The 25,228-nt window shown below is 35.4% G+C and overlaps 1 protein-coding gene across 4 annotated transcripts in view; it reads left to right on the top strand.

Moving 5' to 3' along the window:
• The window catches only part of LOC141521711 (neuronal acetylcholine receptor subunit alpha-7), a 174,263-nt gene extending 151,570 nt beyond the window's left edge, over positions 1-22,693 (top strand). For 2 of the 4 annotated variants that reach the window (XM_074234543.1, XM_074234545.1), the window contains 5 exons: positions 1,656-1,823; positions 5,122-5,316; positions 8,796-8,882; positions 10,761-10,870; positions 21,034-22,693. In XM_074234543.1, coding sequence (XP_074090644.1) covers positions 1,656-1,823; positions 5,122-5,316; positions 8,796-8,882; positions 10,761-10,870; positions 21,034-21,552 — 1,079 coding nt within the window. In that variant the 3' untranslated portion in view covers positions 21,553-22,693. Of the gene's footprint in view, positions 1-1,297; positions 1,480-1,655; positions 1,824-5,121; positions 5,317-8,795; positions 8,883-10,760; positions 10,871-21,033 lie in introns of those variants that run through there. The other 2 variants (XM_074234546.1, XM_074234544.1) reach the window with 2 other exon arrangements.
• Positions 22,694-25,228: the final 2,535 nt, after the last annotated feature.

The raw sequence follows: 25,228 nt of genomic DNA, 5'->3' as shown, positions 1-25,228 counted from the left end.
CAACATTTGTTTTTGTTATAAGATTTTGAGGTCCAATATTTTTTCTCTCTTTCCCTCCCTTCTCTTTTCTCCAAGATGTCAAGCAATCTGTTTTAGGTTATACATTTCATTGACTTTTGATAGAAATTATTTACTTATTTTTGTGGCTATATATATTATATATATATATATATATATATATATATATATATATATATATATTTAAAGTTCAGATAGTTTCCCATTAACTTTTTTTTGGAGTTTGAACTTGAGATACTCTGCTGTTTCTGCTTTTTGTTTGTAGCTTGTACAGCAATTTTGGCTTCTCAGCATTGGCTATCCTGTAATCTGTCCCATGATGACTTTTTTGTTCTGTGTATGTGTTTTTTCTCTGTGCCTATTGGTAGCAACAACCAGTGTAAGGAGTCTTTGGAAGCATTATTCAGTCATCACCAGTGGAGAAGAACATTGATTATTCAGCTGGATGGAGCTATTTTCGATATAATTACTTTTGGTTTCTCATGGGAATTTGACATACTAGTCCAAATTCCTATTTTGGAGGAAGGAGGAGTAATACAAGCTGACTGTCCAATCCCAATTTAATTTATGAATTGATTATGTCCTCAGTTATCATTTTGTCCATTTCTCTGTCTCCACACAGGACTGCTTTTAAACTACTCCAGACAGGTGTCATTTCTTCTCCTGAAAGCCCTTAGGGAATGTCACTTGGTAACCAATTCTGGGTTTAGCAGCCCTTGTTAGGAGGAAATTTTTATTCCCAGTCAAAATCCCTCTTTTCACAATTTAAGGCCATTACATCTTGTTTGGTGTTTATGGGATTTTGGCTAGTTGCAGTGACCTTGCATATACTTTTAACTAGAAAATTGATTTCTCAACTTTTTCTTCCAAAGTCATATTTTGCATGTACAACTTTAAATTATTAAAGCTTAAATGATTAAAGTTGAAAGCTGCAATAAGGCTTTTGGGACAGCCTGTCTTTCAATCCTCTACTCATTATTTTTTGGATGCCCTGGATTTTCTCCAATTTCTTCACTTTCTTCTTAAATTTTGAAATGAGTGTGATCAAATAGGCTAGTATTGGTGAGGTTCATATTGTTCAGATAAATGCCACATCCTTTTATTTTATCTGCAAAAGATATTCTGGAAAAATTTTATTGAAAAGAGTTAATTCATCGCAACTGAATCCAAAATGTAGAAATACATAAAGTGTTTTTTCCTTAGAGACTTTAAAGGAAATAGTAGTTCTCAAACTAAAAAGTTTTCCATGTGGTTCTGTCTGGAAGTAGAGAATGAATTAGCTGACTTATCAAGGCTGTCTTAGACCTGAGAATCAATGACAATCTACTATATGAAGAGAATATTAACATCAGAAAGAACATAAAAAAAGATTCGGTTTGTGAAGCACTGGAATGAAGATCTTTGTTAAAGAAGGGAACCTTGTAAATATTTTAACATAGTGACTTCTAATCCATCTAACAAGTTAGTAAACATTTAATTTCATAATGTTTAATTTCATAATTTCACAAATGATGGATTTTGTGTATTATACATCAAACCCTTTGTTTTATAAGGACAACTGCTTGATTTGAGCTGAGATGCTGTAAATGTTGCATTGACTTTTTGTTTTCCCTTTGATTATCCTTCAATTAATCTAGGCATATTCAAGAGTTCATGTTACATTGATGTGCGCTGGTTTCCCTTTGATGTGCAACAGTGCAAATTAAAGTTTGGATCGTGGTCCTATGGAGGATGGTCCCTGGATTTACAGATGCAAGAAGCAGACATTTCTGGCTATATCTCAAATGGAGAATGGGATCTAGTTGGTAAGCCCATCATATTTATTAGCTTAAGGAATGCAATTAATTTATAGTATAAATACAGAAGATTTAAACATTCTCATTCGTGCTGGTCTAAAAATCTGTGCAAACACGTTTATTAAGAGTTTGGCATATTGTCAGGACTTCTGAGAGTTATGTAATGGATTCAAAAGTAGAAGATCCAAGGGGCAGCTAAGAAGTTCAGTAGATAGAGCACTGGCCCTGGAGTCAGGAGGACTTGAGTTCAAACCCAGCCTCAGACATAATTGCCTAGCTGTGTCTCCTTGGGTAAGTCACTTAACCCCATTGCCTTAATAAAATAAAATTAAATAAATAAAATTTTTAAAAAGTAGAAGATCCAGAACTTATCCTCAACTTATCCCTCTCTAGTCAATTCTCGAAACTACTGCCAGATTAATGTCCCTAAAGCATAACTCTGGTTGTGTTGCTTCCTTGCTCGAGAAACTTCAAAAGATCCTTCTATTTTACCTTTAGGATTTAATATATCTTCTTTAAAAATCAAGATCAAGAGAGAATAAGCAAAGTAGTCACAAAGGCAGAAAGTGACAAAGTCAAGATTTGAAACTAGGTCAACTGCAATTAAGTTGAAATTGAAAGGAGAACAAGCATTTTTCTATAATTGGGTTCCAATTAATCTTTTTAGATTTATTTCTCATTTCTCTTCCCCATACAATCTATATTCAAGTCATACTGGACTCCTTGTCATTCCCACTTTGTGTCACCCCCCCCCAACATGCAATACTCTTACTCTTTATCTCTTCCTCCTCTTGAAATTCCTATATCCAGCCAAGGTTCAGGTCAAGTGCTTCCTCATCATTTACAAGTCCCTTAGTTCTTCGTGCTTCCTTTGTATAGCTTTGTATTCACTTGTTCCGTGTGTTTGCTGTAGTTACTGCCCCATCTCTAGGGCAGCTAGGTGGCTCATTGGATAGAGTACTGAGTCTGGAGACAGGAGACCCTGAGTTCAGAATCCCACCTCAGATACTTACTAGCTGTGTGATCCTGGGCCAGTCACTTAACTTCTGTTTTCCTTTATCTAGTAGATAAGAAAATGGCAGATCATTCCAGTATCTTTCAAAAAAAAAAATCCCATGGACAGTATGGTCCATGGGGGTCAGTGAAGAGTTGGACTTGACTGAACAATAAAATTCCCTAAATTCCTTGAATAAACTGGAATCTTATCAAGTCAGAGAGATGGACATGAAAAAACTAGAAAACATTTTCAAGTCTTGATGTGAGCTGTGTGATTATGTGATCAAAGAACAATTATTATAAGGTAGGTTTAATTAGGAAAGATTGGAGGCAAATCTGGAGCTGGAAATTTAGAATTTGATTTACATGAGAGGGAGAGGAAAGTCATTTCTTGAAGGAGAACAGAATGAGAAAAGTTAGAAAGTTCGGAATAAAAAGATCAAAAGTAAGGGACTGGAATAGAAGGGCCATATTAGGGGAACATATTTAACAATTTAACCCAATGCCTGGGCCATAGTGTGCTTTCACTTAATGTTTGTTGATTGATAATTTGACACCAGGTTGGATAGCTCATAGGACCATAATTTAGAACTAAAAGGGACCTTAGAGATCTCCAAATCTAATCTGTTAATTTTGTAGAAATTGAGTATTGGGGAGGTTAAGAGACTTGCCTAGGGTCGCACAGCTAGTAAATACATTAGAATTTGACCTCAGGTCTTTCTGAAACCAAGTCCAGTACTCTACATGAGGCCATGCCATCTTTTCATAAGATAGCATCAATTTCTGACTTCTAAGTGGAAGGCAGAGGCATTAGTATTTGATCTGATGATCAATTGAAAGCTACTATAGATACTTATGCAGAAGGATAAAGGGACAAAAATAGTGTATTAAGTGATAGTTCTAACAGAGCTGTGTGAGACAGAGGGAGGAGGAAGTTGGGGCATGGTGAACGGCTAGGGGACTTTTGTAGCCATCATTGATTTAGAACTTACAGTAACCTCAGAAAACATCTTATAATGATCCGATTTCATGATTTTACAAAGAAGAAACTAAGACCTGAGAAAGGAAATTATTTGACCAAGTTTTCACAGGCAGTAAGCACAGAGCTAGAATTCAAATTCAGTTCATCTTGAAAAAATCCAGTTTTCTTGCAACTCTACCACACTGCTTGCCCCAGGTGTGATGGGATAAGGATGTGAACAAGGGTGAATTTAGAAATAAGGAGGAAGGGCTAGATTCTGGAAGGAAGGAATTAAGAAAGGAAGGATAGAAGAATTTGAAAGTTCATAAGATAAAGACAAATTTGGGGAAGGGAAGGAGGCAGAGAAAGAAGCTAAAGTTAAAGGGTAGTAAGCCTAGGAAATCTTAGAATGGTGGTTATGTGTTAATAGAAAATAGAAAAGTTGAAGATGGAAGTGAATTGAGGGAGGAAATTCAGTTTTAGATATGATTTTCTACTGCCCTCCCCAAAGCTAAATAAACTCTGTAAATTACTACTTACAACTTAAATCCACTGGAAAAGAAAAGCAGGTCATTTATATCACTTGTAGAAAATGAGAAGCAGAACTAGAATAAGGAATCATAGGGCCATAGTTTAAGATTTGGAAGAGATCCTAAATGTTCTCTACTTCAACTCCCTTATTTTACAGATGAGGAAACTGAGACCGAGAGAGTAAGCAAATTAATCATAAAGGTGATAAGTGGTGAAGTCAAGATTTGATCTCATCATCAAGTACAATTAAATTTGAATTGAAAAGACTAGCCTTTTTCTTTTGAGCTTCTAAATGAGCTATTTTTAGTTCTTTGGTTTTTTTGCTTTCTTTCCAAAGTGTTAGAAATTCTAAGATTAATAAGTATCTGGCTCTCGTTCAAATATCTGATAAAATTATTTCTCTTTGTTTATTTGCATTTTTTTCCTTCTCAAAAAAGCAATTCTTCATTTAGAAAAGATGCAGGTATTATTAAGGGAATTAAGAGCAACAGTGTATAAATGTGGGTGATGATGTGCATATGTGAATTTAAGGGAACTAAAATTTAAGATTTTACAAATCTTACAAATACAAACAAATAGTGATATGAACTTAATGAGGTTTTGATTGGGTTAGTGGGAATACAGAATAATGAAATTTTTGGATTCTACCAATCTGTTGCTCTTGTTTTTGTTTCTTGATTTTTAAAGTGTTCCTAAAGAGGAAAAAAAAAACAGGATTAGAAAGAAATGCTTTTTTTCAAGAATATGACCTTTTAAAAAATTAGATAAGCACAAAAGAATTTTTACTAATTTATTATTTTTCCTTCTTTTTCTACCTAGAAATTCCTGGAAAGAGGAGTGAGAGGTTTTATGATTGCTGTAAAGAACCGTACCCAGATGTAACATTTACCGTGACCATGAGACGCAGGACACTCTATTATGGCCTTAATCTTCTCATCCCGTGCGTGCTGATATCTGCACTTGCCTTATTAGTGTTTTTGCTTCCTGCAGACTCAGGAGAGAAAATCTCACTTGGTAAATACCATGAATAGATTGGAAGGGGGAATTCTTAGTGCAGGGAAACATCATCAAGGACAGGATAATAGCTTTGTCAGGGATGTAGAATTCTTGCTGGTCAGAAAAGAGGCAGCATACTGCTTTGTCTAAATTAAAGGAGAATTCACTATTTGAACCATAAAATCAAAATACTATTGTGCTAATTGGTTATCATATACTTCCCACAGTAGGTAGCCTTGTGATCTGAAGGAACTATTACTCCCTATGCTCCACTATGACAATGAGGGATTCTGCTTTAGGACATTGCTTAGGTGTTATATCTGACAGAAACTACCCAACAGTCACCACTGAATGATTAAAGATATGATCCTGTTTTAGTACCCTTCTCCAGGGTCATACAGAATGAAAATAAATACCCAGGAGGTACTGAACATTGATAGAGGGAACTAGAGAAGTAATGATGCTTTTGACTTTGTGTCCTAATCAAGTGTTACTATAGGTCTCCTAATGATATTTCATATATTTATATATATATATATATGTATATATATGTATAAATATATATCTCAACTTCCATTTTCTATCTTCCTGCCATTCTTTTTTCCCCTTTTTTATTCTTTCTGCCTTTTTTATAAGCTATCCCCTATACCTGAAATTCACTTGTTCCTCACTTCTAACTTTTAGAATCTCTAGTTTCTTTCAAGGTTCTGTTCAAGTATCATTTACTACATCTCAGCTGCTAATACAATCATCCCAATTACTTTACATTTACTATGTACATATTTTGCATTCATTGATGATTATTCTTCTTGTCTTTCTCAACCCCCTTTCATCACTCTACTCCCCAAATAGTGTCATAACTTCTTGAGGGTAGGGATAGGTTTTTCTTTTTGTTGTTTGTTTTGTTGACTTGATCTTACATTTAGCAGAGTTCATGACCCCAAATAATAAATACTTGTTGATTAAATAAATGAATTAATTATTTGTATCATTCATGTCACCATGTAGTAATCAGAAAGAAAAGAAGTACAGAATTAAGAAACTAGAACTGCTTTGATTGCTTTAAGACAAAGAGAATTAAGCATTTTCATAGCATATTACCATTTATAATTAATGAGATATCTTACACAGACCTGTCCTTTATCTTGGATGTACTCCTGGGATATTGATTGGTTTGATTTAAAATGAGTCTTTTTTATACTATTTTATTTTATTATATAATAGAGAGCTTGTCTCGAGGTCTTAAATTTGGGCTTGAATGTTGCTTCTAAGGATGCAATTGAAATGACTAAACAACAAAAAATACAGAATTGACTTTGTCACTCTGATTAAGTTTGCTTAACCCCTCAGGGCTTCCACTCAATTTTCTAAGACTGTAGGTCACAGAGAAGGTGCTGATCTTCACTGGGAGTTTTTTATACCAATAAAATCAATTTCAGACCAAAACCAAATGTTCTTATCCTTTTCCAAGGCCTCTTGGTACTACAATAATCCTGAATTCTCAGGAGCAATGTCAGAGAAACAAAAGTTCTAGCAGATCCTACCAGTCTGGAAAGGCTTTGAGTGTGACTCAGGTATAAACTGGATACTTGTCAACCCAGCACCAGCCTTGCTGAATTTGGGTGGGTTCATTTCTAAGTGGGCCACAGGGAGATTACTTTTTTGACTCCAGTAATTCACTTTTTTTTTTTTAGATTTTTCAAGGCAATGGGGTTAAGTGTCTTGCCCAAGGCCACACGGCTAGGTAATTATTAAATGTCTGAGGCCGGGTTTGAACTCAGGTACTCCTGACTCCAAGGCCAGTGCTCTATCCACTGCATCACCTAGCCGCCCCTAGTAATTCACTTTTAATGTGTACAAGGTTGTGTTCTGTGGATGGAATGAGGAACTACAATGACAAAAATCATGGCCCTTAAAGTATTGAAGGATTATTGTTATTTTTGGAGGACGGTTTTCAAACTTGGGTTAATAGACTTGAGTGAGAAAGTTGAAGAGATGAATAAAAGGAATTGCTCCATCCTGGTCATCCAACTAGAATTGTGATGGACTCTCCACTTTTTCCTTGCATACTTGTAAATAAGTTCTTGAAAATAATAATTAGGTAGAATCAGAAACTTTAGAGCTAGAAGAAAACATAAATAGATTAATCCAACTTCTTATTTCAGAAATGTAGAAACAGAAGCCTAGAGAGTATCAATGACTTGTCCAAGGTTGCACAAGGAATACAGCAAAAAACTTTAATGCTGACTGAGCATTTTCTTTTGGAAAGCTTTCTCTCTCTTCATTTCTGCCTCCTGGTGGCTGCCCTCAAGTCCCAGTTAGACTCCCCCGCTTCTCCAGGAAACCTTCTCTGATCCCCCTTAATTCTAGTGCCTTTCCTCTGTTCATTTTCCTGTATTTTGTTTGTGCAATGTTGTTTGCATGCTCTCTCCCCTATTAAACTATGTTCTCCTAAACAGAACCTTCTTGTTTCTTTTTGTATCTTCAGTGTTTAGATAAATGATTTGCAAATATTAGGTGCTTAATAAGTGTTTATTGATTGACAGAGGTCTGTGTACTTTAAAAATAGCATTATGATAATAATATTCAATAAAATGGATCTCCTTTATAATATAAATATATATAATTATATAAAACAAAACAGAATATTAAAATATAATAAATAATATAAAACATAAGCATATTTTATGTGAATTTAAAATTGTCCTGAAGAGTCCATTGGTTTCATCACACTACCAAAGAGATTCATGACACAAAAAATATAAAGGATCTATAGCATAAAAAAAAAATGTGTTAAAATCACAATATAGCAGAAAATAGTTGTAGAGAGGTAAGTTTTAGCCAGATCAATGGAACATTCTTACTATGGACCATTAACTGGGTCATCAAAATGTCTTGGACATGATTAAATTTTCTTCATCTGGTATTTTTCTGTTGGAGGGTTTTTTATAGACTTGGGATATCTTGAAACTACAAATTTAAATTCTAACATTCTAGTCCAGCAGCAACAATGTTTTTAAATTATCTTCTCCTGGCCTGAAAGAGTAACTGTGTCCCCTGAGGATATAACTTGCTTCCAGGGAGTGATTGAGTCCCTTTGGAGAATTGAGTCCAGTGATAAGTCACTTGCCAGGCCGTTTTAAAACAGTGGAGGGTCTTTATGGTCATATAACAAGGAAGAAAATTGGAGAAATTCCCAGTGAAGTAAATAAAGAAGGAAAAACAAATAGCTTGAATTTTTTTTCCTACAGCACTTTGAGTTTTTGAAAGTAGTACCCTTACAATAACCCCAAGAGTTAAGGAATGCAGATTTTATCATTCTCATTTTTTTTAATAGGTGAGGAATTTGAAACTTAGAGAGGGTAGGTGAGTTGTCTGATCACATAGATAATATGCATCGTAGGAGGAGTTATTCTAAATGAGGGATGGTGTCTTCAGTTCTTGGCAGAACTTCCCGCCTTTTTTTCTTTAATTCTGCACTGTTTGTTTTGCTCTAGGAATAACGGTTTTACTATCTCTCACTGTCTTCATGTTGCTTGTGGCAGAAATCATGCCTGCGACATCTGATTCAGTACCATTAATAGGTAAGGCAAAATATGCAAGAGGTTGGTTAGGGAGACACAGAGAGAAGGGATTCTCCATTATTAGTGTATTCTAGCTAATAGGAAATCCTGGAGGATTGTGCATTATGGACAGGGGAGGCAGTGGGTCATAGTGGTTGAAATACTGGGTTTGGACTCAAGAAAAACACTGAGTTTTCTGTTAGCTATGTGACTTTTGGTAAGCCACATCATTCCTGTACCCTGGGAAGCTCCCTTGAACTTCTCTACTAAATCATAGATGTGAGACTTCCCAAAGCTGATGATCTTTGTGAATTTCTTTGTACTTTATGGTCATGGAGAAAAAGATCTAATAAAAATCATAAAATGAAATTTGCTATTTTTATAAGGTTAGTCCTGCAGGTTTTTGACCCAATTTATTAACAGTCTTTAACTTTAGAATGTTGTTCAGTTGTTTTTCAGTCATGTCCCTTTTTTGTGGGTTTTCTTGACAAAGATACTGGGGTGGTTTGCCGTTTCCTTCTCCAGATTATCATAGATATGAGGAACTGAGTCAAACAGGGTATAATGACTTGCCCATGGTCACATAGCTAGAAAGTGTCTGAAGCCAGATTTGAATTCAGGAAGATGAGTCTTTCTGACTCCAGGCCCAGTTCTCTATTCACTGTGCTTCCTAGCTATCAACTTGCTACAGAAGGAGTGGGCTATTTGATTAAGGCTCAAACTTGGGAAAGTTGGATTAGATGAGAGGTGGAAGGAAGTTTAGAGGTTATTTGGTTCAATTATCTTATTATTTTATAGATGAGGAAACTGAAACTCAAAAATGACTTGCCATATATTCCTATATAGAAAATGGTGGAGCTGGACTATGAATTTAGGTTCTCTGATACCCAATTCTTTTTTCTTTCAACTGCACTATATTGTAATGCTGCCAAATAGATTTTATTTTATTCATTATGCTTATTACTTCTGATATTCATTTACTTTCTGAAATGGTTTCCAAATCCATATCTACCAAGTCTTTTTTATAACCCCCTCTCTTAAAGGAGATTACCAAATTATGTAATAATAGTAGTAATAATAATAATGAAAACATGTTTATATAAGTTCACATTTCAGTTGCTCAAATTGGTATTGAGGTAGCTAATAATAACAGTGATAATTAGAGCTAGCATTTATATAGATATTTTATATCTGAGGTTTACCAAATAGTATAACATTTTATCTCAGGATTTTACTCTTTGCACTTATTGTTCCCATGTCACGCAAGAGAAAACTAAAGGTAAGAAGGTAGAGTGGGGGACAGATGGCTGCACATGGAGTAACAAAAGTCCTGGGTCTTAGATACTAACAGCATGACCCTGGGCAAGACCTTTAGCCTTGGTTTTCTCATTTGTAAATGAGGATGATAATTACAGCTTTGTTGTGACATTAAAATGAGGTAGTATTTGTAAAGTACAATATAAATTAATATTAGTTTGAGAGTTATTCTCATTTTAATAGAAGAGGGAATTCAGTTTCAGAGAGGTTATTCAGTTAAGGAGCAGTAGAGTGGGATTTGACACCAGTTCTTCTGATGCTAAGTCCAATGTTCTTTTCATTCATTAGATCTATTTTCCTTGCAGGTACCTGGCTAAGTAGGCTCTACAAGCAGAGCTAAACTTGCTCTGCATAGACAAACACCTGGGGACATGTCATCTCCTGTCTACCAGGGGCTTGACACTTAGGAAGGTCATTGCAGGAAGGTCATTGCTCTTCAGAACTCTTTCCAATTAATTGAGATTACTTGCAGTAAATGAAAACAGAGTAGCTCGGTCTGTTTTCTTTATTATTGGTGCAGATACACACTAAAGAATTATGATGATGACTTTCTATGGCTAAGTGATTCTGTTCTCTCTGCAGCTCAGTATTTTGCCAGTACAATGATCATTGTTGGTTGTTCTGTTGTGGTGACAGTCATCGTTTTGCAGTATCACCACCATGATCCTGATGGAGGGAAAATGCCAAAATGGGTAAGTCAGAACTCTTGAAACCTGGATTCATGAACATATTTCTCCTTAAAAAATATTGGCAGCATATGAACACTTCTAAAACCACATTTACATAGTCTGTCTGCAAGGACCTATCTATAATTCTATATTTGATTTCTGATCAAAAAGTGAATTCTGATTATGGAGAGTAAAAAACAGTCACAGAATAGTCCAGAATGTCTGCATTTGAAGGAATGTTATTTTTCAGACTAATTTTTTTGCAAGGAAGCTATATACCTGGGTCTAGTGATACAATCAATATAAAAATGACCAAAGAGGGAATGTGACTTGTCTGCTTCTTCCTCAAAGGTATTGTTTTATATTGAAAGTTTGCATTCTTCACTCTTTCACCCTCAAAGCTCAGTTATTTTCCTATTTTGCCTCCCCACAGATCATCCTCTATACTTTGGAATGTTTTGCTATTAAATGAAATTCATAATTCCTACCTGTCTAAATTGATTGCTTCTGTGAACCCTCAAATCTGGCCTTGATTGTTCTTATGTCTCTTTTATGATACCATTTGTTTTTACCTTTCCTTTATTCCCAAGATATTCTTTGTCACTGCCCCACTCTCAAAATGAAGAGAAAGTGGAAAGAAGGGGGAAAGGCATTTCAACATAGCAGCCAAATTTGCTGGCATATACTGTCTTTGATTGCTGTTCTTTCATAATCGAAGAAGATTACATCAAATGAATGATGGCATGACATGCACATTATATTGATTATAGTGAGGGAAATGTTCTGCAAAGGGATCCTTCTCACTGCATTATCCAGAGCCATTATCATCCCATGACCCAATTTAATAGGAAACAGGACATCTGATGATGGCCTGGATGCTGTGGGAGTCCTTGGTCTTATGGATGTGAGTCCCTTCCATATTCTACACTCTGTATATGTTGTATTTTGCAGCCATAGCCCCCTCCACTGATGTTTCAAGGGAGATCTTGCATCTATTCTTAGGACTCAAGCTTTGACATTATAGTTCAGTTTTTGTTGTTATTTATTCTTCTTTCCTTTTACATTGTGTACACTGGTTTTTTCCAGTTTCAGGAAAAACCTGAACCCATATAAGTATTTATAAGATAGAGAAGAAATAAATATAAGGTGAAATTCTTAACCTTTTCTGGCAGTTCAGTGAAGCCTGTGGACCCCTTCTCAGAATAATGTTTTAAACTAATGAAACAAAACACATAGGATCATATACTTATATTGAAATGTAATTATCAAAGTGTTTGAAAAATAAAGTTCACAGAACCTAGAGTTAGACCTCCTGAGGTAGATGTCATTTGAAAAGAATTTTGAAGGAAGCTAGGGCATTCTAGGGATGAGAGGTGATACAAAGGGGCAGAGATGGAATGTCTTGTGTTAGGACCAGCAACAAGTGATTTTGACTGGACCATAGATAACTAAAAAAAAAAGACAAGTAATCTATAAAATAAAGTTGGAAAGGTAGCATAATGTTAAGTTTTGAAGGATATTTAAAAATTAAAAGGGAACCCTATATTTGAGCTAAATTACAACAGGGCATCATTGGAGTTTATATTGAGTAGGAAAATGCATTTTAGAAATATCCCTTTGGCAGCTGTGTTAAGGATGACTGCAGAGGTGTGAGATGTAAGGCACAAAGAACATTTAGGAGGCTATTGTTATGCTCCCCACAAGAGGTGATAAGGGTTTGCTTTTCTATATTCTTCATGTTTATCATCATTTACAATGCAGTGATATTCTAGTACATTCATCTATCATATGTTTCGCCATTTTTCCAGTTGTTGAATATCTCCATTTCTTTGCTACTACAAAAAGTTCTGTTCTTAATATTTTAGTATATATGAACTTTCTATTTTTTATTTCCTTGGGATAAATGCCTGGCAGTGAATTAGCAAGATGCTCTGCTCACCCATTTGCATGTCCCTATTCCTCTTTGTTCCCCAATTCTATTTTCAGTTTCCAAGTCCAGATAAAATACAGTACATTTTACGTAGGTTCTTACCCAGAATTAGAGAATTTCAGAGGCGGAAGAGTTCTCAAGCGCTATCTTATCTGACTTGTATTGAAATAATATACTGGACAAGTGGTCATACAAATTTTCTTAAGAGATACCACCCCCTTAATGAATGGGGACCTCAAAGGGGACTTATATCTTTGAATCAGGAAGTCATAATACTTGCTCTGTGACCTTAGGCAAAATGTTGAATCTCTCTGGGCCTTGGATTCCTTATTTTCAAAATGAAAAGGTTGAGTAAGCTGAACTTTAAGGTTCCTTCTAGATCCTAATCTTATATTATTCTTTCCCAACAATGTTATCTTTGGCTCAAAACATCAAAACATGTTTTGGAGAGTTCTGTTTTTGGAGTGTCATTAAGGTCAGTGGAAGATGAACCACACAAGTAAAATAACATCATGACTCTATTGTCATATCTCATGGTTGGGTTTTATTTTTATTTTTACTTAACCACACAATGTAATGGTATGTTCAATTTGATCACTTACTTGCTATCTAATGATTTTCCATATTCCTCAAAATGAAATCTATTTGAATTAATGTTTTGGGCATTTGCCACCTATAAAGACATTCCCCCCAAATATGTCACAGGCTTTGAAGGTAATTCCATAACAGAAATAAAAAAAAAACCTCTTTCAAACAAGAGCAAACAATAGAATAAGTATATGGCTCCCAATGTGACTGATATCTCAACAAAATGAATTTTGAACATTTTGAACAGGAGGCAACTAGTTTTATTATTTAAAAAATCAATCTAATTACATTACAGTAATATCTTATAGAAGCATACCTTCCTCATGGAAGTACTCCCTGACTGAGAAAATCTCTGGATGCTGGCTTGGTTTGGTTGTGCTCTTGGGAGCTCCAATACACTTTGAGAGGTTAGTTCAGGTGATTTTGTTTTAGTCTAATCCCTATAAAATTGCTCCTTTATTTTTTTAGATTTTTGCATGGTAAATGGGGTTAAGTGGCTTGTCCAAGGCCACACAGCTAGGTAATTATTAAGTATCTGAGAACGGATTTGAACCCAGGTACTCCTGACTCCAGGGCCGGTGCTTTATCCACTGCGCCACCTAGCCTCCCCTCCTTTATTTCTTGAAACCTATGGAACAAGAGAGGTGGGTTGTGAGGAAAGGGGAGAACTTGTAAACTCATTTGTTTTTCTTAGAAATTCTCTCAACATTCAGTCATTCCAAGTCTGCCTAATAGTAGTCTAGTCATTCCCCTATTCATTAAGCTCTAGTGGCTCCCTACTACCCCTAGAAACTCCTTTGGCATTTAAAGCCCCTTACAGCTTTTCCTTTTCTGATTTTCCCATCCATATTACAAATCACCCTCCCCCATTTTATACATGCTGCAATAAAATAAAATTGGCCTTCTTTTATTATTCTTCACACACACTGCATTTCCTGTCTCTAAGACTTTGTTCTGGTGATTCCTCACTCCTGGAAAGCACTCTTTCCTCATCCTGGCCTCTTAGAGTCTTAAGTTTCCTTTAAGGCTTAGTTTAGGTACTACCAACTAAATAAAACATTTTCTGATTCCTACTCCTGGCTCCTAGTGCCTTTCCTCTTGGAATATCTTTTCATTCATATATATTTTTGTAAATACTTTTACTTATAGTTTTTGGTATATCTTGTCTTTCCTGACCAGATTATAAGCTCCCTGAGGACAGAGATATTCATTTTTTTTTCTTTTTAGCTTCAGCACCTAACCTAGTACTTGGCACCTAGTAGCTATTTAATAATAAATGCTTATCGATTGATTAGAACAACACTCAAAATCCCCCCAACTGTTTCAATCTTCAATAATTCACTCTCTTCTGGTTCTTTTTCTGATGCCTATAAATGATCTAACTCACTATACTGCTAGATCCTACTATCCCTTCAAGCTATTTCTCCCTGGCTCTGACTCTGAGATAGTCCTGGGATAGAGGTGGTTGTCTCTGAAACAGCTGTGATTCAGAATAAAGCCTTTCCTCCCTTAGCAACCTCAAGGCAGTTGCAAGATCCTTTGGACTGATTTTAGGGCTCCAGAACCTTTCTATTGACACCTGAAAAACAGTTTGAAAACAAACTGTTCTTTGCCGAGTGAAAATACAACTCACATATATGTTTGCTAACTGATAGGGCTGATTCCTTCCCTTGCTCCATCCTGCCTTTTTATTATTATTATTATCAATCTCTTTTTTAAAAAAATTATAAAATCTGGTTGCAGTTTGAACTGTTCTTTAATTAAATGTGTGTGCTTTTTAAGCTATAGTCCACGCTTACTTTCCCATTTTTCTTGCCTGTGTGTGTGTGTGTGTGTGTGAGCAATAGGTTTTTAATGCCCTTTTCTTTGCTAGCAAATGGAAATGCTCCATATTTGATTACATAACTAAATATTCTATGCTAAGCTTGGTGGGCAGCTTTTAATGAGGTTATAGAAAGTGCTATGGCAGGCAGACATCACAACGAGGAACTTAATCATCCCTAGAATCTCATGTTTTAGTACTGGTTCTGAATTCCAAAAGCCTTATTAACTAAATTTTCTCAATTGGCGTTTCATTTCCTGTCAAAGTTCTATAATGTAGTTTGTGCCACTATTGTCCTCCTCCAGAGGTTAATGCTACCACTCCATTTCAATCAAACTGGGCTCCTTAGTGCCCTCCACACTTCATTTATACGTGCCTTTGCACTTAGATGAGGAGGAACAAGGAGACCAGTCTGATTAGGTGGGGAACATTCATTTCCCATGCTGGCCTGAACCCAGACATAAGTACAAGGAGCCTGTTGTCCCGACAAGTTATTTTATTTATTCACTAATTTATCTATTTAGTTGTCCATGCATCCATGCATGTATCCATCCATCTCTTATAATGTACAAATATGTACTTGATCCTAACCTAACTTCTACTCTATTTAGACTAGTCTCCTCATTTCCCTGGAAATGTGTCTTATTTATTGCCATCTCTCTGCCTTGATTCATATTGTTTTTCCCTACCTGTATTGTAAGAAAGTGGAAAGAACACTGCTTCTAGAATCAGGGGAACTGAGTTCAGATTACATCTCTGTTATTTCTCTTCTGTGTGACCTATGACATGTCACTTAACATTTTTGAACCTCAGTTTCCTCATTTATTAATTAAGAGGGTCAGACTAGCTAGCCTCTGAGATTCATTTTAGTTCTATATGAGGTGGTATTATCCTAGGATCTGCAAACTTAAAAATATTTTGATATTAATAAATTGGAGGTACCTATGTGGCACAATGGATAGAGTTCTGGGCCTAGACTCAAGAAGACTCATCTTCTTGAATTCAAATCCAGCTCAAGACACTAGCTGTGTGTCCCCAGTCAAGTCATTTAACCCTGTTTGCCTCAGTTTCCTCACCTATAAAATGAGTTGGAGAAAGACATGATAAACCACTCCAGTATCTTTGCCCTAAATAAGGTCACACATAGTTGGACATGACTGAAAAAGCTGAATAAAAACAACAAATTTCAATAAATTGATTTTCTTTGTACATTCTATGTATTTTAACTTTTGCTTTTAAAAAACATTATTTTGTGAAGGAGTCAACAGGCTTCAAAAAAACTGCTAAAGGGGCTCAGAACAGAGAAAAGGTTAAACCCCTCTGTTTTACATTCCATACTCCTAAAGCGTTCTTCCTGCCTTGCTTCATTATCTCATCCTATCCACATATTTTTTTCAAAGTACCCCTTCTTCTGAATACTTCTGAATACTTCCAACTGACATCTTTGAACTTGTCATTATTATTGTCTTTATTATAGAATTTAAAACTTTACAATATCTTTGCTGGAAGTAACATTCATAATAGATTGAGCTGAATATTGAATCTGAAAGACCTAGAATCACATTTGTCACTTACTAGTGAACTTTGGACAAGTCATTGAACTCTGTCTAAGAACTTTAGAACCCCTTAGAACTTTACTAAATTGTAGAAGGTGGTGATATGTGTCAATGGAAGTAATTTCCACACTGGGAGTTCAAGATGCTGATGAAACCACAAGTCCTTTTTGTAGCATGTTGCTTAATTCTTTAACTCTTTATTGTATGGAGTCTTATTTTCCCTAAGAAGATTTTTAAGCTTTTTGAGGGAACATATCTTTTTTTATTGGTATTCCCCTGCACTAGCCCTCCCATACTGTGTGAAATACTTAATAAATAGCATCATAGATTATCCAGCCAAGAGGGACCTGAGAGGCTAGATTCTTCACATGAGGAAACTGAGGCCAAAAGAGTAAAAGTACTTATCCAAGATCACATGGTAACAGAAGTAACATAAGGGGCATTCAAATGAAGATCCTTTGTCTACCAAATTCAATATTCTTTCTACAAATCATATTTCCTGGATATATTAATGGATCTATCTACACACAATCCATATGAAAATGCTAGTTTTAGGACACTAAGACCTAGAATAATGACTCATCTATATTTCCCTGATAACCAACCCAATGAGGCTCCCAGAAAAAAATTTGATTTATAACATATGTTTGTTCACATTCAGACTCATGTACATGTTGAAACTATAGTTAACTGCAGCTATAACACTAAACTCATAGGCAAAGGTCTGCTGTTTTATTTGGTGCACAGTTCTGTTTATTTTCTTTTGGAAACATAACAGCATCCCAGGGAACAGTTCCAGTGATCTGTTATTTGAAGATGCTATTGTGGGATGCTATAATATTATGTGACATTTGCACGGAAAGAAGCTAGTCTATAACCCAGTAAACCAACACTGGCGAACATAAGCAGCATTTGATAACTGTCAAGAGGATAATCTTGCTTGTTGAGATGCTTCAGCTTTGAAAGCTAGTGAGTTAGTCCAAGGAATTCAAAATAATATCAGATGTTTGAATTAGTTTGAGATTGACTGCTCCCCATTTCAGTAACAGGGAGGAGGAATATGCTCCATCAGGTGTTCAGGGTATATACTTTATTCTGGTGTCAGATGAATTATTTTGCACATGCAGGAGTGTCTTTGTCCCAATATTGGCATGGTCAAAATGATGTCCAATAATGTTTTGGGAGGCAGTTAGTAAACATTTATCTGGGGCTTACAATTTGTCTGATGATTTACTAAGTTCTAGGGATACAAAGAAAAGTAAAAACAGTTGTGGACCATCTACCCTTCTACTTGGAGAAATTCTTCTATACAACCTCTATACAAACTCAGAGACAGCATGGCAGAGTGGATGAAGAACTAAACTTAGAGTCAGAAAGATATGGGTACAACTTCTTACTTTGACGCATACTGTCTATTAGATCATGAGCAGGTCAAACATCTGAGTGCCTTCGGGCAATTTCCTGAGATGTTAAAAATGTATGGTAGCTGGTGTTTATTGACAGAGGGACTGTCCACTAAAGGAATTCTCTACCTTTCCCCTAATTAAACCACAAATCAAACATCCATCAACTTTGGAGAATATACCTCCATATTTTAATTCATGACTATTCTAAGAGCTGGATTCTTCCCTTCACTTTGGAATAGAGCTCCTATTTTAAAAATATTGACCTATTTTCTCTCACACATCATTCAAATCTGGTTTTTGGCTAATTGATGAATGATAAATTCAAAGGTTTTGCTCAGCTAGAATCTTGTTTCTCTTTATAGAGAAACTACACTATTGCAGTCTTAAACATTAAGAAATCTTAGGTAGGACTAAGTCATCTGATTTGGTAATATTGTACTTCAATGCTAAAATCTACTCTTAAGTAAATATTCTGGAACCTCAACAAACTAAGCTTAAGGGAAATTTTACTATAAATGTAGCATTGGGCAATGATATTTGGTTTATGAATATGAAAAAGAAACACTTGGATTAGCCTCTGAAATCTGATTTTGGTGGATTCAAGAAGCCCAGATTTGAATGGAAGCATCTGAGCTTCCTTGCCCTTTCTCTGTGATTGCTATGAAACAAGAGAATGAAAGTTAATAAGTTGCAGATTAAAGGTTTGCAGTACAACCAGCCTAAACCAATCTAGAGCTTTTCTTTGCTCATTTCCTTCCTTCTTTTCCTCTCCTCCCTCTCTCCCTCTTCTCCTCTCTCCTTCTGTCTCTATTTTTTCCCTCTTCTTGAGCACTATTTACTGAAATTATCTTTGATAAGGTGTCATAAAAGTAATTACCAGTGGTGAATATGCTGCATATTCAGCATTCACAGTTTCTTGGCTGTAGCTCAGATGGGAAACAAAGGTAGTCAGTTGAGGAAAAGAGCTTTGCCTATACCCACAAAGTAAAATAGACAACCAAAATGGTTATTTGATAACAGTATGAAAATATTCTTTTTTCTCACAATAAAAAAAGTAACTTAGGAAACAGTTTTTTAAAAGTTAAATTATCTACATTATTCATTAATTCATTGAGGTTAAGTTTCTCCCTTCACTTTTTTTAGTCTAGCCCCCTCATTTTTTAAAAAATGAAATTTCTTGTTTCAATTAATAATCATTTATTTGTTCTTCACTCTCACCTGTCCTGAAATAAAACATATGTTGAAAAAAGGATTTATCCATTTTCATTTACAAACCATTCACATATTTTTGAGAATATGACCATGTTCTGCTCCTGCTATTACTACTGGTGGTAATAGGGACTGGACCTGTTATTTCAATATTATGGGGAAAGCCTAGGTAAGGAAATTCCTTTTACTGATGCAGGTTGGTACCTTGTCTGCAATTTATGTAATAATCTGAATTGCCTCTGGGAAAGATATCATACATATAGCCCATAACAGTCTAGTATGTAACCCTGAACCAGATTAAAATATGGTTCCTATCTGATCTTAGTGGGTTGATGTGTTAATAAAAAAGAAATATATATATATAATATATATATATTATATATATATATGAGTGTATTTCAAAGTTGATTTGCAGCCACTAGAAAACTTTAGAATGGTTGAATAGCCCCTGTTTCTATTTGAGTTTGACATGACTAATTTATAGCACTCAGAGGTTGTGACCTTGCCTTCAGAGGCAGGAAGAGCCAGGTTTCTGCCCTGCTTCTAAAAATGGTACCTCCCATAAGCAACTCTCTAAGACTGTAAGTTGAAAAACAAATGCCTATCTGAATTGGTGGAAGGAGTTCCCTTAGCAAGACTTCTATATACTCTGGAATTAGAGGATCTGGGTTTAAGTCTCACCTCTTATACTTATTTCTCATGTGGGCAAGTCATAGCCTCCATGGGCTTTAGTTTCTTCACTTGAAAACTGGAAATGTTGGGCTAAATGACCTCTAATGGCCTTTCCTAGTCTCTAGATCTATGATCTTATCTGCAGAATTAAAGCATTTTACATATATTATCTCATTTGAGCTAAGTAACTTCAACTTTTTTCCTTTTCACATGGAATTCTACCATAGACTTTTTTAGGGAGAAGGTCATAGTTAATCCTTAATATATCATAGTGTTCTTTATATAGACTTTGGGATAGGGACTATCTCCCTGATTTCATTCATAAGAAACTCCCAGATGAGAAAATTAGCTTTTCCAGTGTAGGCCATTGCCTTTTTTGCAACCTAAAATGTTAGAAAGCTGCCTAGAGCACTGAGGTTAAATGATTCAACCAAGGGGCACATGGCTAAGTGTGTCAGGGGAAGGGACTTGAACTCAAGTCTTTCTGGTTTCAAGACTAGCTCTCCATCTACTAGACCACACTGCCTCTGTGTAATAAATCTGTACTAAAATTAAACATTTGAAGTTTCATTTCAGAAATATCACATCCTGCATGTTCCCTCAGCCAGATGTCTTCTTTAAGACAGCTTGTGCCAGCTCTTTGCTAGACTATTGGCTTCCTCAGAGAAAAATCGTTGCATCAAGGTTAATGTTATATCTTGATTTTCATTCATTTCTCTCAACCAGCTCAGCAGTCATAGCCTGTCATCCCTGATCAAGTATATAAAATCAATAGGGAATAGGAGAGATTAGATTCTGCTTCCCTCTAGAATTAATGAAATGTCTGTTTGACTTGGGAAGCACACTCATTTTTCCCCCCATTATATTCCAGCAAATTTCACTTGGGAACAAATATTGACAGATGTGTTTCAATCAGTCTGCCTTTCAAGTTCAGGTTGTTTTTGCTCCATTCCCGGCATGCATAAAGGGCTTAGATCCTAATGCATTCTGCATATCTTTCCTAGACCAGAATCATCCTTCTGAATTGGTGTGCCTGGTTTCTGAGAATGAAACGACCAGGAGAGGACAAGGTCCGTCCTGCCTGCCAGCACAAGCAGCACCGATGTAGCCTGACCAGTGTGGAGCTCAATGCTATGTCAGGGCAACCAACCAGTAATGGCAACATGCTCTATATTGGCTTCCGTGGACTGGAGGGGACGCATTGCATGCCTGCTAGTGACTCTGGGGTGATCTGTGGCAGGATGACTTGTTCTCCCACGGAGGAGGAGAATATCCTGCACAGTGGGCACACCTCTGAGGGGGACCCAGACCTGGCTAAGATCCTGGAGGAGGTCCGCTACATTGCCAACAGATTCCGTGACCAGGATGAGGAGGAAGCTGTTTGTAATGAGTGGAAGTTTGCAGCCTGCGTAGTAGATCGCCTTTGTCTGATGGCTTTTTCAGTCTTCACCATCATCTGTACCATTGGGATCTTGATGTCAGCACCAAACTTTGTCGAGGCTGTGTCTAAAGATTTTGCTTAACCTAGTACTGTCTTTAATCCTGTTATGCTTACTACATTGGAAATATATGAGGCAGAACTTTGTTTGGCTTTGGTGGGACTTTGGGATGCTAATCCCATCACATCATAGAACCCACACTACACAGATGTATCATTGTTATCATCAGTATTGTTACCTTCGATTTCTTCTCTATAATGCAATGATGGTGGAGTTTATTCTATCAAGTAGTCTGACATGTAGAATCATAGACCGTTTGAGGGCTGGAAGGGATTGAACTTTTTAGGACTAGAAAGATCTAGTCATTTCATTAACTTTCCAGTAAAAACAACACTTGAAATATCCCACACAGCTTAAATATCAATCCCATATTAAAAGATGACTAAAGTCCCTTCACCAGTATTATTGTTAATGCACGTCTGCATGTCAATTGGCCCAAAGGTCTAAAAGAGCTACATGCAACAAGTTTGAAAAGAAATCTAAATTAATTAAATATATTCAAATAACTGGCTGTTTTAAATGAATGAGTGAATAAGTGATTATTTGATGGGATTTAAATTCTTCATTTATTTATTTTTCCAACTCATAGGATCATAAATTAAAAATCTTCAAGGGAATTTAATAGATTATCTAATACAGTCCCTCATTTTATAGATCAGGGTACTTGAGTCCTAAGGAAGCGATATGTCCAAAGTCACTTAAGTATTAAGTAAGTGACCTGGGATTCGAACCTGTGTCTTCTGACTCAAATCCAGTACTCCTTTCAAATCAGTGTGAAGGGGTCATTATATTCACAAATTCCTTTAATTGTATTGATTGATTTTTAAACAACAAATTAATAGCCAAATTTGGAAAAGTAAGTTTATTTTTTGTAAACTTTAAAAAGAAAAGACTCATTTATTGTTAGCAAAAGGTTAGCTCTCCAGTTAAGCCAATCAATATAGTAAAATTATTATTTTTTGGGGGGGAGAGGGGGTATGAAACATAACTTGAGTGTGTCTACAAAGCTTCTTCATTAGCTTACACTCTCTTTAAAAATTTTTAATTTTTATTATGAGTGTGGCAAACATTAATCAACATGGATGTTTAAATATACAAAGGACAGTAAATGATTGCTTGCATATGAAACCATGAACTTTTGTTGGATAGTTTCTTTAAAATATTAAATTCAACATGATAATAACAAAATTGATTTGCTTATCTCTGTTCACCTTTCTGCTTCTTTTTCTGTGGATTTTATTTAAATTATTTGAATAATTTTTTTTTTACAATTACATGTAAAAGTAACTTTCGACATTCATTTAAAAAATTGGTGCTCCAAAGTCTTTCCCTGCCTCCCTTCTTCTCCCACCTTGAAAAAGAAAGCAATTTTATATAGGTTATACATGTGTAATCTTGCAAAATATGTTTCCAAATTTGTCATGATGTACAAGAAAACAAAGAACAAGGACAAACATGAAAAAAAATGAAGTGACAGACTCCACCAGTTTTTTTTTTTCTCTGAAGCATTTTTCATTATGAGTTCTTTGAATTGTTTTGGATCATTGTATTGCTGAGAATAACTAAATCTTTCACAGTTGATCATTGCTGTAACTGTGTACAATGTTCTCCTGGTTTTCCTCACTTCACTTAGCATCAGTTCATACAAGTCTTTCCAGGTTTTTCCTGAAATCATCCTGCTCATCATTTCTTATGTAGTACAATAATCAATACAGTCACATGCCACAACTTGTTTAGCCATTCCCCAGCTGATAGACATCCCCTCAATTTCCAGTTCTTTTCACTATGAAAAGAACTGCTACAAATATTTTTGAATAGGTACTCCTGATTCTCCCTCTCCTCTCCTTTTTTAAAATCTCTTTGGAATATAGACCTTATTGTGGTATTGCTGAATCAATGGTTCATCTTTTTTGTTATTTGACTTTAAATAGCTTTGATTTCTTCTGAAAACTGCCAGTTCATATTCTTCAATTATTTATCAATTAAAGAATGACTCTTATTTTTATAAATTTGATCCCATTCTGTCTTCAGTATATATTTGAGAAATAAAGCCTTTAAACAGAAAAACTTGCTGTAAAATTTTTTGGTATGACTTCATTGTTTATGGCACCTTTTTAGCATAGTGGAATTTCCCCTGATTTTTTAAAAATTATGTCAATTTTTTTACTTTTGCTTTATCTAAGATCATGTCTGCTACCCCTGCCTTTTATAGCAGTTAAAGTATATTAGATTCTTCTCTCTGTTTCAAGAATGCTTCTTATAAACACCATTACCAAATTCTGGTTTCTAATCCAGAATGCTAGCCACTTCCATTTTATAAGTGATCTAATCCTATTCACATTCACAGTTACATATATTTATATATGTATATATATGTATATATATACATATATATATATTTCCCTTTATCCTTGAGATTAGAACTCTGTTTCTTCTCTTTCTTTTTAATCCCGTCCCTCCTTAAAAATTTATTTTATTGCTAATAATCTCCCTTAATCCATCCTCCCTTTCATCATCCTCCCTAGCAACCTGTCATCTCCCAACCTCCCCCACTCCCTCACTGGCCCACCCCAGTTGCCTTCTCTTATTCCCTTCCTCTTTTGTTTCCCTACTGGGTAAGATAGATTTCTATACACAACTGATTGTGAATTTATATTCCTTCTTTGAATCATTTCTTTTTTTTCTTTTTTTAGTTTTTTTTTTTTTTTTGCAAGGCAGTGTGGTTAAGTGGCTTGCCCAAGGCCACACAGCTAGGTAATTATTAAGTGTCTGAGGTCAGATTTGAACTCAGGTACTCCTGACTTCAGGGCCGGTGCTCTATACACCACGCCACCTAGCCGCCCCTTTGAATCATTTCTAATGACAGCGAGGTTTAAGCACTGACTCCACCTATATTACCCTCTACTGTAAAAATTCTTCCTTGTGTGATTCTTTTTTTTTGTGACAAAGTTTTCCCTTTCTACATTTCCCTTCCCCCTCCTCCCAGGGCAATTCTCTTTCTCATGCCTTCATTTTTTTGAGATCATTCTATCATAATCAATTCACACTCATGCCCTATGTCTAGGTAAATTCCTTTTAATTGCCCTAAAAATGATAAAATTCCTAGAAGTTACATGTATCATTTCTCATTTGGAATGCAAAAAATTTAACTTTATTTTGACATTTATGATTATTCTTTCAACTTTATCTTTTTGCACTTCTTTTGAGTCTTGTATTGTAATATCAAACTTTCTATACAGTTCTGGTCTTTTCATTAGAAATGTTTGAAAATCCTCTATTTCATTAAATATCCTTTATTTTTGCCTGAAGGGTTATACTCAGTTTTGTGGGATAGTTTATTCTAGGTTATAGAATTCTAGCTTATTTTCCTTTTGGAATATCATAATCTAAGTCTACTGCTTCTTTAATGAGGAAGTCATGAATTCTTATGTGATCCTTGACTATGGCATCATGATATTTGAATGGTTTCTTTCTGGTTCCTTACAATATTTTTTCCTTCACCTGGGAGCCCTGGAATTTGACAATATATTTCTGAAAGTTTTATTTTGGAATCTCAGAAAGTGATTGGTGAATTATTTCAATTTCTATTTATTCTCTGGATCTAAGATATTAGAAGTTTTCCTTTATAATTTCTTGAAAGGTGATATCTAGGCTCTTTTTTTTTAAAACCAAAGCTATCAGGTAGTCTGATAATTCTCAT

This window comes from Macrotis lagotis, chromosome 4, assembly GCF_037893015.1.
Source record: "Macrotis lagotis isolate mMagLag1 chromosome 4, bilby.v1.9.chrom.fasta, whole genome shotgun sequence".
NCBI lineage: Eukaryota > Metazoa > Chordata > Mammalia > Peramelemorphia > Peramelidae > Macrotis > Macrotis lagotis.
Note: the sequence above shows the minus strand (reverse complement) of the source record. Positions and strands in the feature narration are given on the sequence as shown.